The sequence below is a fragment of the Dama dama genome, chromosome 1 (assembly GCF_033118175.1).
Source record: "Dama dama isolate Ldn47 chromosome 1, ASM3311817v1, whole genome shotgun sequence".
Taxonomy (NCBI): Eukaryota; Metazoa; Chordata; class Mammalia; order Artiodactyla; family Cervidae; genus Dama; species Dama dama.
Genome location: NC_083681.1, coordinates 10212249 through 10227541, shown reverse-complemented (window position 1 = coordinate 10227541; position 15293 = coordinate 10212249). Strand labels below are relative to the sequence as shown.

The 15293-nt window shown below is 38.4% G+C and overlaps 1 protein-coding gene across 2 annotated transcripts in view; it reads left to right on the top strand.

Moving 5' to 3' along the window:
• Positions 1 to 15293, top strand: part of ARHGAP42 (Rho GTPase activating protein 42) — a 318240-nt gene that overhangs the window by 283858 nt on the left and 19089 nt on the right. For both annotated transcript variants that reach the window (XM_061143598.1, XM_061143589.1), the window contains exons 13-18: positions 4596 to 4658; positions 5831 to 5905; positions 6603 to 6687; positions 7283 to 7341; positions 10029 to 10134; positions 14668 to 14827. In XM_061143598.1, coding sequence (XP_060999581.1) covers positions 4596 to 4658; positions 5831 to 5905; positions 6603 to 6687; positions 7283 to 7341; positions 10029 to 10134; positions 14668 to 14827 — 548 coding nt within the window. The remainder of the gene's footprint in view (positions 1 to 4595; positions 4659 to 5830; positions 5906 to 6602; positions 6688 to 7282; positions 7342 to 10028; positions 10135 to 14667; positions 14828 to 15293) is intronic.

Sequence of the window (15293 nt, the reverse complement as noted above, 5' to 3'; positions counted from 1 at the left end):
ACTTCCGTTCATGTTTCATTGGCTAGTGCGTATCATGGGACCAAACTGTCTTAGTGAGAGCTGAGACACACAACCATCCTACAGGACGGGGCAACAAATACGGTGATCGATAGTCCCAAACTGCGGTGATCTGTTTAGTTCCAGTGAGAGGATGGGTTTGCTCATTGTTATTTATAGTAACCACCTCTTCAACAACACAAGAGACGACTCTACATGTGGACATCATCAGAGGGTCAATACTGAAATCAGATTGATTACATTCCTTGCAGCCAAAGTTGGAGAAGGTCTGTACAGTCAGCAGAAACAAGATCAGAAGCTGACTGTGGTTCAGATCATGAACTCCTTATCACCAAATTCAGACTTAAATTGAAGACAATAGGGAAAACCACTAGACAAGGCAGGTATGACAAAAATCAAATCCCTTAGGATTATACAGTGGAAGTGACAAATAGATTCAAGGGATTAGATTTGATAAACAGAGTGCCTAAAGATCCAAGGACAGAGGTTTGTGACATTGTACAAGAGGTGGTGACCAAGACCATCTCCAATATGAAGAAAAGCAAAAAGGCAAAATGATTATCCGAGGAGGGCTTACAAATAGCTGAGAAACGAAGAGAAGCTAAAGGCAAAGGAGAAAAGGAAAGATATCCCCATTTCAATGCAGAGTTCCAAATAATAGGAAAGAGAGATAAGAAAGCTTTCCTCAGTGAACCTGCAAAGAAATAGAGGAAAATAATAAAATGGGAAAGACTAGATATCTCTTCAAGAAAATTAGAGATACCAAGGGAACGTTTCATGCAAAGATGGGCTCAATAAAGGGCAGAAACAGTGTGGACCTACGAGAAGCAGAAGATATTAAGAGGAGGTGATAAGAATACACAGGAGAACTATATAAGAAAGATCTTCATGACTCAGATAACCACGATGGTGTGATCACTCACCTAGAGCCAGACATCCTGGAATGTGAAAGTGGGCCTTAGGAAGCATCACCATGAACATAGTGGAGGTGATGGAATTACAGTTGAGCTATTTCAAACCCTAAAAGATGATGCTGTGAAAGTGCTGTACTCAATATGCCAGCAAATTCGGAAGACTCAGCAGTGGCCACAGGACTGGAAAAGGTCAGTTTTCATTCCAATCCCAAAGAAAGGCAATGCCAAAAAATGCTCAAGCTACCACACAATTGCACTCAACTCACTAGCAAAGTAATACTCAAAATTCTCCAAGTCAGGCTTCAATAGTACATGAACCATGAACTTCCAGATGTTCAGGCTGGATTTAGAAAAGGCAGAGAAACCAGAGATCAAATTGCCAACATCCGTTGGATCATCAAAAACGCAAGAGAATCCAGAAAAACATCTACCTCTGCTTTATTGATTATGCCAAAGCCTTTGTGTAGATCATAACAAACTGTGGAAAATTCGTAGAGATGTAAATATCAGACCACTTTACCTGCCTCCTAAGACATCTGTATGCAGATCAAAAAGCAACAGTTAGAACTGAACATGGAAAAACAGACTGGTTCCAAATCAGGAAAGGAGTACGTCAAGGCTGTATACTGTCACCCTGCTTATTTAACTTCTATGCAGAGTACAACATGTGAAATGCCAGGCTGGATGAAGCACAAGCCAAATCAAGATTTCTAGGAGAAATATCAATAACCTCAGATACCAGATGTCACCACTCTTATGGCAGAAAGTAAAGCGCCACTAAAGAACCTGTTGATGAAAGTAAAAGAGAAGAATGAAAAAGCTGGCTTAAAACTCAAGATTCCAAAAAGCTAAAATCATAGCATCCAGTCCCCTCATTTCATGGCAAATACATGGGAAAACAATGGAACCAAGTGAGGGACTTTCTTTTCTTGGGCTCTAAAATCACTGCGGATGGTGACTGCAGCCATGAAGCTAAAAGACACTCGCTCCTTGGAAGAAAGGCTATGACCAACCTAGACAGCATGTTAAAAAGCAGAGATGTAACTTTACTGACAAAGGTCCATCTGGTCAAAGCTATGGTTTTTCCAGTAGTCATGTATGGATATGAGAGTTGGAATATAAAGCAAGCTGAGCACCAAAGAATTGATGCTTCTGAACTGTGGTGTTGGAGAAATCTCTTGTTAGTCCCTTGGACTGCAAGGAGATCAAACCAGTCCATCCTAAAGGAGATGTGTCCTGAATATTCATTGGAAGCACTGATGCTGAAGCTGAAACTCCCAATACTTAGGCCACCTGATGCAAAGACCTGACTCACTGGAAAAGACCCTGATGCTGGAAAAGATTGAAGGCAGGAGGAGAAGGGGACGACAGAGGATGAGATGGTTGGATGGCATCACCGACTCAATGGACTTTAGTTTCAGCAAACTCCTGGAGTTGGTGATGGACACGGAGGCCTGTTGTGCTACCGCCTGTGGGGTCGCAAAGAGTCAGACACGACTGAGCGAGTGAACTGAACTGATGGCTCTTTGAAGAATAATGCTCCAGGCCGATAGTACCTCAATCCCCAGGGACTTCAGCCCTGCCCAAAGAATACCTTGTTCGTGTGATTTGCGTATGTAGATTTTACATTCTCCTCTAGTCAGTAACAATGATGATGATGATAAGAGCGAACACTCTGTAGCACTATATTCTAAATATTATTCTACAATACTTGCAAATGTTAACATATTTCATCTAGGAATAGCCCTATGTAGACAGTATTACTATTATCCTTATTTTATGGAAGAGGAAAATAAGATAAAGAATTAAAACTATCCCCAGTAATACAGTTACTAAGTGGGAGAGTAACTATGTCTCTTTCTTCTGCTTAGCACTAGTGGCTGACCGTTTTCTTTGTTTTTATCATTTCTTCTGTTTCTTGGTGGTGTGTGGATAGGAGCACATGAAGAAGGGATCCAGCATCTAATTACATTTATTCCATGTTTGGTGCTCTTCACTGGTTCACGTGGTTTTGTCTTCATCTTACTGCAATCCTTTAAGACATGTAGTGTTATTTCCCTCATTTTTAGATGAAAGGATAGCATTCATAAAGGTTCATAGGCACGCTTCCATCACAAAGCCGTGAGTTGAGATCCAACCCCAGGTTCACCTGGCTCTAAGCAAAGCTGAGTGTTACCTCTATCACGGAACCTCCGTCTACTCTTTTCAGGCAATAGCAAAGGATGTTCAAAGGCAATAAAGCAAAAATGCATGGTTATTTTGGCCAACACAGTTTATTCTTTCACATCTTGACAATTACTTTACAATATTATGATGAGTTTTGCCATACATCAGCGTGTATCTTTTAGAATTAGTGTTTTTGTTTTTGTTTTGCTTTTTTAATATACCTGGGAGTGGAATTGCTGGGTTATATGGTAGTTCTATTTTTACTTTTTTGAGTAACCTCTATACTGGTTTTCACTGTGGCTGCACCAGTTTATATTCCCACCAACAGTGTACAAGGGTTCTGTTTTTTTCCACATCCTTGCCAACATGTGTTATTTGTTTTGTTTGTGTGTGTGTGTGGTGGCCATTCTGATAGGTGTGAGGTGATAGCTCAGTGTGGTACCTCTAGCTTTTCAGTTTCTCATTTCTCATCTTAGATTTCTCAAACTTTTCAGTCAATTCAGTTTTGGTGATTTTCTATGCCTAGGATTTCTTCAAAGTTTTTCATCTTTCCTGGCACCTTTTTTTAGCCTAATTTTTTGATATATGTTTTCTGTGGATCTGTGTTGTTGCATGTATGTGTTTAATCCACCATCTTTAAATGGAAACCAGTTTTAATTTTTTAATGGTTTGTCTTTGTCTTCATAAATTATTATTTGGGAATATCATATATTCACTATATTTGGTAACAATTTGCATTATAGTATCAAAACTTTTTGAATTTTCCCTGTGGGTTATTATTCGGTATTTTTAAATCCTTTCTCTTTAAACAAGTAGTCTAATTTGATTCAACCTCTAAACCTTAAGAAAATCTGTCAAAAAGCAATGAAAATAAAGTGCAGTTTCATAATGGAGAATCTTTGAGAGGATTTTTAGTGAACTTACTATGCATATTTTGAACTATTTTGAATATGATATGAAATGAAATAGAATAGAACATAGAATTCAGGAGACCTGAGTTAAAATGTGGCTCTAGACCTTAGAACAAAAAAAAAAGCAGTTTTCAGCAACTTGGTAAATCACCTTAAGATTGCAGTGCTTTATCTATACCTCATAATATTCTTTGGAGAATCTCATGGGAAAAATATATGAATAGCTTTGTAATATAATTATTAACACACATTAAAAGTTTATTTTTATTGTATTTGCTTCTATCATCCAGAAAAATACGTAGTAAAGGATAATGCTAATTTTAGGGGAAACGGATGGGCTCAATTTTACATACTACTTTCTGTGAAAGAGCTGTGTTTTTAATGAAGCAAGTTGATATAAAAACATTGGTGAATATGAATCTCCCTCTTTTACTTCTAGCCCCAAATAAAAAATCAGATGCTAATCAAAATATTTGATAAATTCAGTAACAGCCTGTGTGCCATCAAGCCATGGAACAACAGAGCCGACTGGAGCAGTAATGTTAGTTCATCATACACACCTAATATGGTTTTCTTTTATTTCCAGTGTACTTAAATGAAGCAGGGTTCAACTTTGTGAGAAAATGCATCCAAGCTGTGGAAACGAGAGGTCAGTGCTGCCTGATGGGTACACCATTACTGATGCATGGTCCCTTCTTACAAAGAAGCTGCTCAGAAATCAGGATGTACTTTGTTATCAACAGGAGCTTAATTTTAAGAAACATATGATTTATAAATTATGCAAACATGTAAACAGCTATACTTTGAGCTTCAGTTTGCCAAAGTCATACTACAGACATACTTCTTTTTCATGAAGTTTCATGATATAGCCTCACTTTACTTCTTTTTGATGGACCAATATTGTTATTTTTTTCCAAGCTGTAGGAAGTAAAATTCCTGAGGAGTTTGAATTCAGCTCTCCTCCTTCCCTGCATTATATCTCACAGTGATTTTTGTCACCGTCACAAATTCAGCACCTGTCTTCAGTCTAGTCATGACCTCTGTCCTGAAGTCCACTGTAGTTGCCTTTTACTTCCAGGAAAACTTGTCTAAAGCAAAACCTCCTGTTGGGCTTTGGAATTCTTTAAACTTATAATCAAAGTTTGGTGCTGCCATTTAAGTTTTGAGAAGTCAAGTCGTTTCCTTAAAAATCTCTGAATCTGTCTTCTCACCTTTATTTCTGTTTAATTTTTGGGGGGGGGGAATAGTTGATTTACAATGTTGTGTTAGTTTCAGGTGTATAGCAGAGTGAATCAGTTTTACACATGCATATATATAGACCCCGTTTTAGATTCTTTACCCAAATAGACAATTATGGAGTATTTAGTAGAATTCCCTATTCTGTACAGTAAGTCCTTATTAGTTATCTCTTTTTTATATAGAAGTGTATATATGTCAGTCCCATCCTCAGCTTTAAAGTGAAGCTAGCAATTCCATCCAACTGTTCAACACATAGGACTCCGTGATTAAGGGAATAGAATATGAGAAATACTGATCATTCTTTCTCATCTTGAATGTTTTTTTATATTCAGGTAGTGGTGAATAGACAGCTGTACTTTGCCATTTTGAAGCTCTTCATAGACTTTCAAATCACTGTTCATTTTTGCTCTAAGAAATATATGTCTGATGAGTGTTTCCAGGGTAGGTTTGCTAAAGTTAGACTGTAAAATTGGATGCATACCTTCCAGATTTTATGTAGGCATATATCTGAGTTTTTAACATTCTGTCCTTGGAACTTGTGTCTTATGCCGTTTTCTTGTGATTTTTTTTCCTTCTCACTAGGCATCACCATTTTAGGTCTCTACCGAATAGGAGGAGTGAATTCCAAAGTGCAGAAACTCATGAATACCACATTTTGTAAGTTTCGGCTGAAGCCCGTTACTTACTTAACTTTTACATTCTTATAGAAAATTCAAACCATAGGATTTTTTGAGATATAGGTTATTGCTTGTCTTTGAGTATTTTCAAGTCATATCTAAAATTAATATTTGTATTCATTTTTAATGTCCATTATTATAGATGACCAATCAGAACTTGTAAAGGGGCCCTTTTTATAATATTGACTTTTTCCTCAAGTGTTCTTTGATTAGCTAGAGGTACAGTAAGATTTATGGGTGCTGGGATTCAGATGGCCTGAACTGGAATCTTGGCTCAGCCAGTTTAAAGTTCTGTGACCTTGGGTGATTTGCTTCACCCCTCTGTGCCTTCACCTCCTCGTTTATAGAAGGAGGCTCATTGGAATTATAAGAATGTGATGCATTAGTCCACGTAAAGCACTGAGAAGCACGCCCAGCACATGGTAAGTGTGCTGTGACGTTAGCAATGGGCAAACATCTGACTTGAGAAACTGTGTTCTGTAAGAAATGTTTGAGGTTCAGTGTCAGAATGTGCTTTGCACTAGCTCAGGCAAACAGCAGTCCAAAAGTTAGCTCCACTGGCCTTCCAAGAAATGCATGCCTCTCTTTGACCTACTTTTGTCCGCATCCATCTTCTTAATAGTGCCCGTGATATTTTGAATTGCACAGTTGAAACATCTTACTTTAATTCTTTTCAGCTCCCAAGTCCCCTCCTGACATGGACATTGATATTGAACTGTGGGATAATAAGACAATAACAAGTGGACTGAAAAACTACCTCAGGTGAGGGGGGCCTGCCTCCTGCCGCTCTGCTGTGGTCTCACGGTCACCCCTGTGGGCAGGCGGCGTGGACCCAGGGAGCCCCGTGGGGTCCTCTTCCCTCCTTGGCACAGCTCATTCACTGAAGGTGGACTAGCTCAGACTGGTCACAGTTACGTTCAGTGTTATGGGGTTTATATGTGCTTGTTTCAAACAGTAAACTTAAAAGGCTGCAATAGTTTATGAGCACTAAATAATAATTTCTGTTTCATATTAGATTCAAATTCAGGTCTTCGTATATTTTTTTATAAAACATCACAAGTTGAATTGGAAATTAAAAAAAAAAAAAAAAGAAACTATTGCCCCCATATCTGAGAGGGATTTTGTTCCTGTAGTCCAATAGTTCTCACAAAGTATTAAAAATAATTCCCCCAGGCTCTCCCATTTTAATACAGTGGCAGCAAGAAGTTCTCAGGACACTGGTATCTTTGAGGTCTGCACTTTAGAGCTACTTGTCAACTCTCTGGTAGGACTTTATTGTACTTCTCACAGAAGCACTGAAAGTTCAGGGGAAGCCAGAAGGTAACTGTTCTCAAATCTGCTGTATTCTCTCTTGTAGGTGCCTTGCAGAGCCACTGATGACTTACAGATTACACAAAGATTTTATTGTTGCTGTTAGTAAGTACATTTCCATCGGATGCATTGTGATTGATGTGGTTTTATGCTGTATCAGAGGTTGTAAGTTTAAAACCTGCTAGTTAACATTTTCCTACCTGTGGCTTAAGAAACTGTCATCCTCATACTTAACAGTTTACAATATGGTTATGAGAAGTCATAGAATGAACTAAGATACTTTGTTACTTAGTAAGGCTCATTGGGGTGGCACGTATGGTGTGATTAGAAAGAACTGTGAGGAATTACTCGAATTACATTTTCCTTGATTAATGAATGTCAGTTTCTTACAAGAGCGACTTCATGGTTAAATAAACAAGACCACAAAGAGGTACAATCAGTTATGCCCCCGCCTCCACTGTACTCACGTGATTTGTTCCTAAGTCTGGAGAAAGAGTCAGCTATTTTTGGAAGGCAACAACACCTTTTCTCTCTTATTATATTTATTGATGATGATCAGATGGTGCAGTGGTAAAGAGCCTGCCTGCCAGTGCAGGAGACGCAGGTTGAATCCCTGGGTCAGGAAGATCCCTTAGAGTAGGGAATGGCTACCCTCTCCTATATTCTTACCTGGAAAATTCCATGGACAGAGGAGCCTGGCGGGCTCCAGTCCATGAGGTCGCAAAGAGTCAGACACAACTGAGCACACACACACTCACAAACTCATCAGATATCTATATTGTTTCTTTAGATCTGTGACTGCCTTAATGTTATATGAATAAACAGATTTAATTCAAAATTATGGGGAGCAGGGGAGAGGGCCAGTGGCAGTCATGTAACCTGAGCAGTTAGAGTTGTGTAAAACGTTGGGCTCAAGGGCCAGGTCGCCATCTGAGCCAGTCTCAAGTTGTAACAGTTAAGAGTTGGCATTTCATTGTTAAGATATATAAGATATGACTGTAATAAGAGTATTTTTCACAATCCAAGAAAGAAATCAACTGCATTAGTTTATTACCACACATTGTAATGTCACAAGAGGTGTTATCTACTGCTAAAAGTGTCAAGCGAAGCTGAATGACCTTGGCTTGCAGCCCTGCATACATGACTGACCGCATGATCTCATGACATCTATACCACTTAGCTTTCTCCTGAAAGCTCTGCACTCTACTTCTTCTTTATAGAAATCCATCCTTGTAAGAAGAAAAAGACCTTTAAAAGTATATAATCCAGCCTCATTTTATTAACGAGGAAATCAGGACCCAAAGGGGGACAAGTGACTTTGTCCAAGGACCCTAGTAAATTCATAGCAATATCAAGACTACAAGCCAGGATTTTTGACTCTTAACCTAGAACACTTTGTTACAAGAAATTCGTTTTATAACAAACGGTGTTTGATCCAGTTAGCTAGAATGGCTCAATGAGCTGGTTGTTTTGATGCAAACATTTGGTGGCAAGATTTTTTTTCTTCACTTTTGTGGCAAATAGTGATCATATTATTCACTATCATGATAATTAAAGCATTTCTCATGTATAAGAATCCATCTTCTGTCTGGGTCAAGGATAATAGAAATAGGTACCATTTGGCTTCGAGCAAGAGAAATTTAGCTCAGGAAGAAAGGGGAAGTTACTCAGAGACTTAAGGGGAGTCTGTCAGAACTCCTTGGCAGAGGATCCTGCCTACAGTGGCCTGCATCGAGGAACTGCAAAGTTGGGAAGAGATGTTTCTCATCCACCCTCCCAGCTCTTTTTGGATGTCTCTCATTTTTGTTCTCTGCGGCATATCTACCTCATTTGGAGACAGATTTTTCTTACTTGGGAGCACATTTGGTGATGGTCTGCCTTGTTTTACATGATCTGCCTTTGCATGAATCCAGCAGACAGATCAGAGTTTTGGTGTCTCCATTCCAAATCCTGGGAAAGACTTCATGTTTAGCCCGATGAAAACCAGGCCCTTTCCTCACCTCGTGTGCAGATAGCTGTGCCCGGAAGAGAGGAAGGTCCCATTTATAAACCCTGTGCAGTGGGCACTTTCTGGAGAAAGGGCTTGGCAGGGTGGGCAGTCACCCTAGAATTTGTTTGTTGTAGTAAGAGAGTGTTAAATAGATTCCTTTTTCTGAAGCATTACAAGTTTCTCTAGCCAACTTGTCAGCCTCTTGGCTTTTTCCTTGCAGACTGAATCTGCTTGAGATGATTTTTCTTTTTTTTCTTCCCAGATGTACCATGGTCAGCATGGGCTTAAAATCTACTGGGCCTTTGGTTGCACAATTATCCTGACACCTGAGAAAAATAACTCTCTGCCGTCTTTTAATCTATTAAATTTAGAAAAGAATGCCTCCTTCCTCTGGTCTGATAGAGTCACTCAGAGGTTTCAGTGTGATAAAGTGTACTGTGGTGTCTGGCACATTAGACCAGCAGTAACAACTGCTGCCATCACTCATATTACTAAAAGTTTTATTCTCTCCTTTTGTAACAAAACCAAAGGAGGAAATGAGTTATAGTTGTATAGAAGTATATAGTTCAGAGGCTAAGAGCATAGGTCAGGATTAGATAGAACTGAGTTCTTCTCTACTTAGTGATTGCAGATCATGGACAAGTTACCCAGGGACTCTAAGCCTTAGGAAATAATAGTGATAATACTTACCCTGTGAAGCAATGCTTATAAGGCATGACGGATGGAAGTGGTTATGATGTTTAAATTATTAATGTTGATAGAATTAGAATTTGAATATTTGCAACCTTTTTTTATGTTACAGAATCTGATGACCAAAACTACCGGGTGGAGGCTGTACATGCATTGGTACACAAGTTACCAGAGAGAAACAGAGAGATGCTGGACATCTTAATAAAGCACCTGGTCAAGTAATGCTCTGACTCAGACTGCTCACTCACTTGTTCATCTGATAAGTCTAAGGATGTTCATGTCTTTCAAAGGGGGTGATAGAGCTGTAACTTTGCTACTGTAATCAGAGTCCATTGAATTGCTTGAAAAATGAAGCAGCAGTTTGTTTTTAAGATATAATCTATGTGTGTGTGTATCTGTGTTTATGACATGCAAATAATTATATCCCTGCAACTGTTATACTTATGATGGAATGTCAACTTAAAAATGTATGAAGGAGTATACAGTTCTTTCTCAGTTCTTTTAGATGCATTGTAAGCCTGAAGTTTGAAGACCAGGTCTCGGTTTTACTAGGGTCACCAGGTTCTACCAGGTCAACATGCCATTGGAATATTAGCTTCCCTCCCCAGAGTCCTAGTGTCTGTTGGTTTCTGAAGATCTTTTTGACTCTTATGTATTTAAAACTTTTGATAAATATTGTATTAATCAAGTTTCTTCAGAGAACAGAACTAATAGGTTGTTGTATGTGTGTCTATGTGTACATACATGTATATGTAAGAGAGACTGATTGGTTGCAAGGAATTGGCTGCACAGTTGTGGAGGCTGATTTCAAGGCAGACTGGAGACCCAGAGAAGTTGATGCTGTGGTCCAAATCCAGGTAGTCTGGAGGCAGGTCTTCGGAGACCTCAGTCTTTTTCTCTTAAGACCCTAAACTAGTGTTTAGATGAGGCCCACCCAGGTAATGGATGATAGTCTGATTTACTCAAAGCCTACTGACTTAAATGTTAATGTCATCTAAAAATGCCTTCACAGAAACATCTAGAATTATGTTTGACCAAATATTGGGGTACTGCAGCCTAGCAAATTTGGCACGTAATACTAGCCGTGACAGATCTATCTTGATTCACACACACACACATACACATTTAATTCAGAGATTTCAGTTCAGTTACCATGCTGCTGGAAACAAAAGTCCAAATTCAGGTTTTAAAGTTACTTAAGAATTCTCTTATAGTCTCATTTACAAATGGGAATAGTTTTTGTCTTAATGAGTACTGCAATTCATAGTCAAATGATTAATCCTTCCTTGTTTGCTACAAGTAGTAACCCAATTTATGCTAATTTGAGCCATGCACATTTGAAACTGTGCTCTATATTAATCAGTCTCATCTTAACTTGCAGGGTTTAGGATAATATGAGTTGGCCCTCCTTAAAATAAGAGGAAATCCACTAGGAATGATTTCATTTCAAGTTCGTTGTTAATGATTGCCCTTGTTGGCATTTAGCTAATGAACAGGGACTCACTACCTTGGTCTGAATTACATAGTCTTGAATTATGTTTTTGAGTTGTGTATCCTTTTCTTGAAACAACCATACAACATTTAGTGGGCATTCTCTTGCTACATTCAAGCTAATTTTTTAGCAAAGCCTTTTAAAATACACTTTAAAAGCTTCATGAGTGTCACATAAAATATTTTTCCTTAATTATCCAGAATGTTAGATGAACACAAGCTTCACCTTTAATTGTGACTGTAATACAGGAAATAGAAGGAGTATATCTAGCCACTAAAGAGTACTGAAAACTCTTCTGCCCAAACTTCACCACCATTCCTAGCTGAACCTAAAAATGTCAGTCTCCTCTGACTGAGCAGCAGCAGTAGAATGTGTGCTCACATCACCAATGACTTACTTAATTCTTCTTCTTGTTCATTCACTGTCAGGTCCAACTCTTTGCTCTGTGTTCCACTGCCTCCCAGGGTTCGCTCAAATTCTTGTCCATTGAATCAGTGATGTTATCTAGCCATCTCATCCTCTGTTGCCTCCTTCTCCTTGTGCCTTTAATCTTTCCAAGCATCGGGGTCTTTTCCAGTGAGTTGGCTCTTCTCATCAGGTGGCCAAAGTATTGGAGCTTCAGCTTCAGCATCAGTCCTTCCAGTGAATATTCAGGGTTGATTTTGTTTAGGATTGACTGGTTTGATCTCCTTGCAGTCCAAAGGACTCTCAAGAGTTTTTTCCAACAGCACAGTTTGAAAGCATAAATTCTTCAGTGCTCAGCCTTCTTTATGGTCCAACTCACATCTATACATGACTACTGGAAAAACCATAGCTTTGACTATATGGACCTTTACGGGCAAAGTAGTATCTCTGCTTTTTAATATGCTGTCTAGGTTTGTCATAACTTACCTTCCAAGGAGCAAGTGTCCTTTAATTTCGTGGCTGCAGTCACTGTCCACAGGGATTTTGGAGCCCAGGAAAAGAAAATATGTCATCCCTTCCACTTTTTCCCCTTCTATTTGCCATTAAGTGATAGGGCTAGATGCCATGATCTTAGTTTTTTGAATATTGAGTTTCAAGCCAGCTTTTTCACTTTCCTCTTTCACAGTCATCAAGAGGCCGTTTAGTTCCTCTTTACTTTCTGCTGTTAGAGTGATGTCATGTGCATATCTGAGATTGTTGATATTTCTCCCAGCAATCATGATTGCAACTTGTATTTCATCCAGGCGGGCATTAGTAGTTAATTTAAGTAAACTAGTAGCAACTGATAACAATCTTGGTCGCTGGCCACCTTATTGACTAAGGGGAATTTAAGATCAGTGACCTAGATTGCTCACTGGCCTAAAGGACCAGTGACTGATTACAAGTCCCCAGTAACTAGCTCTGAGACATGGTATAAATCATTGATTTCTTTCTGAGAATTCATTGTCTTTAAGACAAGGCCTTATGTGGCCTCCTCTATGACTTAAACTTTAAGTATTTAAAAGTGCAGTTCAGAATGTGTTTCATATACAAGTTGAGGGAGTGGGGTGCAGAACTGGCTGAAACCTGGGATGATAAGACTCTATATCAGCTGACTAGCCCAGCAGAAGGGAAATTCAGTGAAGAGGAATATGGTGATCAAATTATATCATCTTCCAAAGAATATGGTTATCAGCTTCATTTTCAGAATAGAGCAGTTTTTTTTTTATGATTTCTAAATTTATTCCCAGTGAGCTTCATATTAATCTTATTCTAGGTTACTTATACTACCAGGCACTCTTACTTTTCAGCAAAAATACTTGGAGCCAATTTAATTACAAGGAAGAATATTATTTTAAGATCATATTTTATTTAATTTAACTTATTTTATTTAATTTTCTCAACACACTGAGATCAGGGTTATTATTCTTATACTTTACAGATGAGGGAACTGAAGCCTTGAGAGAGATTAAATAACAAGGCTGATTGCACCCAGCTTCCACATTGGAAGGACCCAAGCTTTAAACCCAGACAGGCTCACTGCCTTTACAGATGGCTTATTAGGCTCTCTAATTCTTATTAAACAATTAATTTATAATATTTGGTTGTATAAAAAGGAAACTTAGAATGAAATTCTTATGCTAACCAAGAATCTTAGCTAACGCTGTCTCGGGCACAAGGGGTAAATTCGGTCAATGCGACAGTCAGGTCTTCCTGCCCTATGTCAAATGTTGGGTGGATAATCCAGAATCCTGGATTCCTCATAAAATTTTACTTTTGCTTCTAGAATGGAGTTAGTGTGCACACTCAGTCACATATAAACATTATCTTGTGTTGTGCTCCTAACTAGAATTTTTCATCCTCACAGCCCCACTGGGAGTAAGATAGAAAAGGCAGTGGTTCCCCTAGAAGATTGGTTAAATAAAATAAGGTTACCTCTTAAGAATGTATCCCGTCTCCAAATTAAATTAACTAGTCAAAGTCGTTTTTGAGAGTTCACTGGGGTTACTTTGCTAAGGTCAGTAATATCAGAGACTCTTTATTTTCAAGCCAGGACTAATACTTCCAGATCTCCTTGTCTTGCTGTTTGCTCAGCACTTGGGAGGCCCTCGGGGAAATGGGAGATGGGTGGATGGATGGGTGGATGGAAGACAGGATGGGAACATGCCCTGACCAGCCATCTGACACGGGGACCTCAGGGAGACTCTTGCCTTGTAGTCAGGAGATCTAACTTGAGACAAAACTCTGTGTCCCTAATTTGCTGTGACCTCAGGTACATCATGCTTACTTTAGGAGCTTTTCTTTTTAAAATCTGTACAGTAGGAAAAACTGACTTCTTGGAGAATTAAGTACAGTGTTATCTGTGAAAATGTTTAGCAGTAGTTTCTTAATAATGTGTTTGGTAAGTCCAAATATAATCTCAGCCAGTCTACTCTTAACCCTTTGTTCTAAAAGAATATACTTCCATAGGTTTTGCCAAATAGCTGGTAGTGTCCCGAGGGCAATTGTACTTGATGTAAGAAAATAAGACTTTTTTTTTCCTTTAAGAGATTAATCTTAGTAATTATGTTTTATTGTGCTAATGTTTATTAACTTTTTACATCTATTTAGACTATACCCCCCTAATGCCAGCTGGTAGTGGCTGAACCTGACTATTTGAGAAATTTAGTCTGTAGTGGCATATTTACATCTTATGTATCATATTTACTGTATCATACATACATAAAATGTATCATATTTACATCTTACCATTATTTGGTAGACGAGAACATTCCATAATTATAACTTAAAATATTTTTGTTGCTTTTATTTGCAGAGTGTCCCTACACAGTCAACAAAATCTGATGACAGTCTCAAACCTTGGTGTCATATTTGGTCCAACTCTAATGAGAGCACAGGAAGAAACTGTGGCTGCCATGATGAATATTAAGTTTCAGAATATTGTGGTTGAAATTCTGATAGAGCACTATGAAAAGGTAGGCTGGATTTTCACGTGGAAGTATAAAGTTTTGTTATCTTGTTTCCAAGAAGGAATTTTGCACTTGTGCCATCTGTGATCTCATTGTGCTCTCAGGCTCCTATATGGGGTCAGTCTTATAAATTTTGTATAAATTATTTATGCGGACTTCGCTTTTCTTTTTTTCTTATTCAGTTTTTAAATACTTCTCAAAAATCCTCTAGGTAGATGGTTTCCCTTCTTTCTACATCATTAGCTTGTCAATATTTTCTTCTTTCGTATTTACGTAATGAGGTTTTTACTCAGTATTCGGAAAATACTTTAGAATCACTTTATAATTAAGTCTGTTGTAACTTTTTTTATCTCTTTTGAATTAGATTCTCATTATACAGAAGAACTAATATTTTAGATAAAAATCAGAGAACAGTCTTGAAATCCTCTCTATATCCAGTCACTAAGCAGGCTTTCTTTAAGAGTGAGATCTT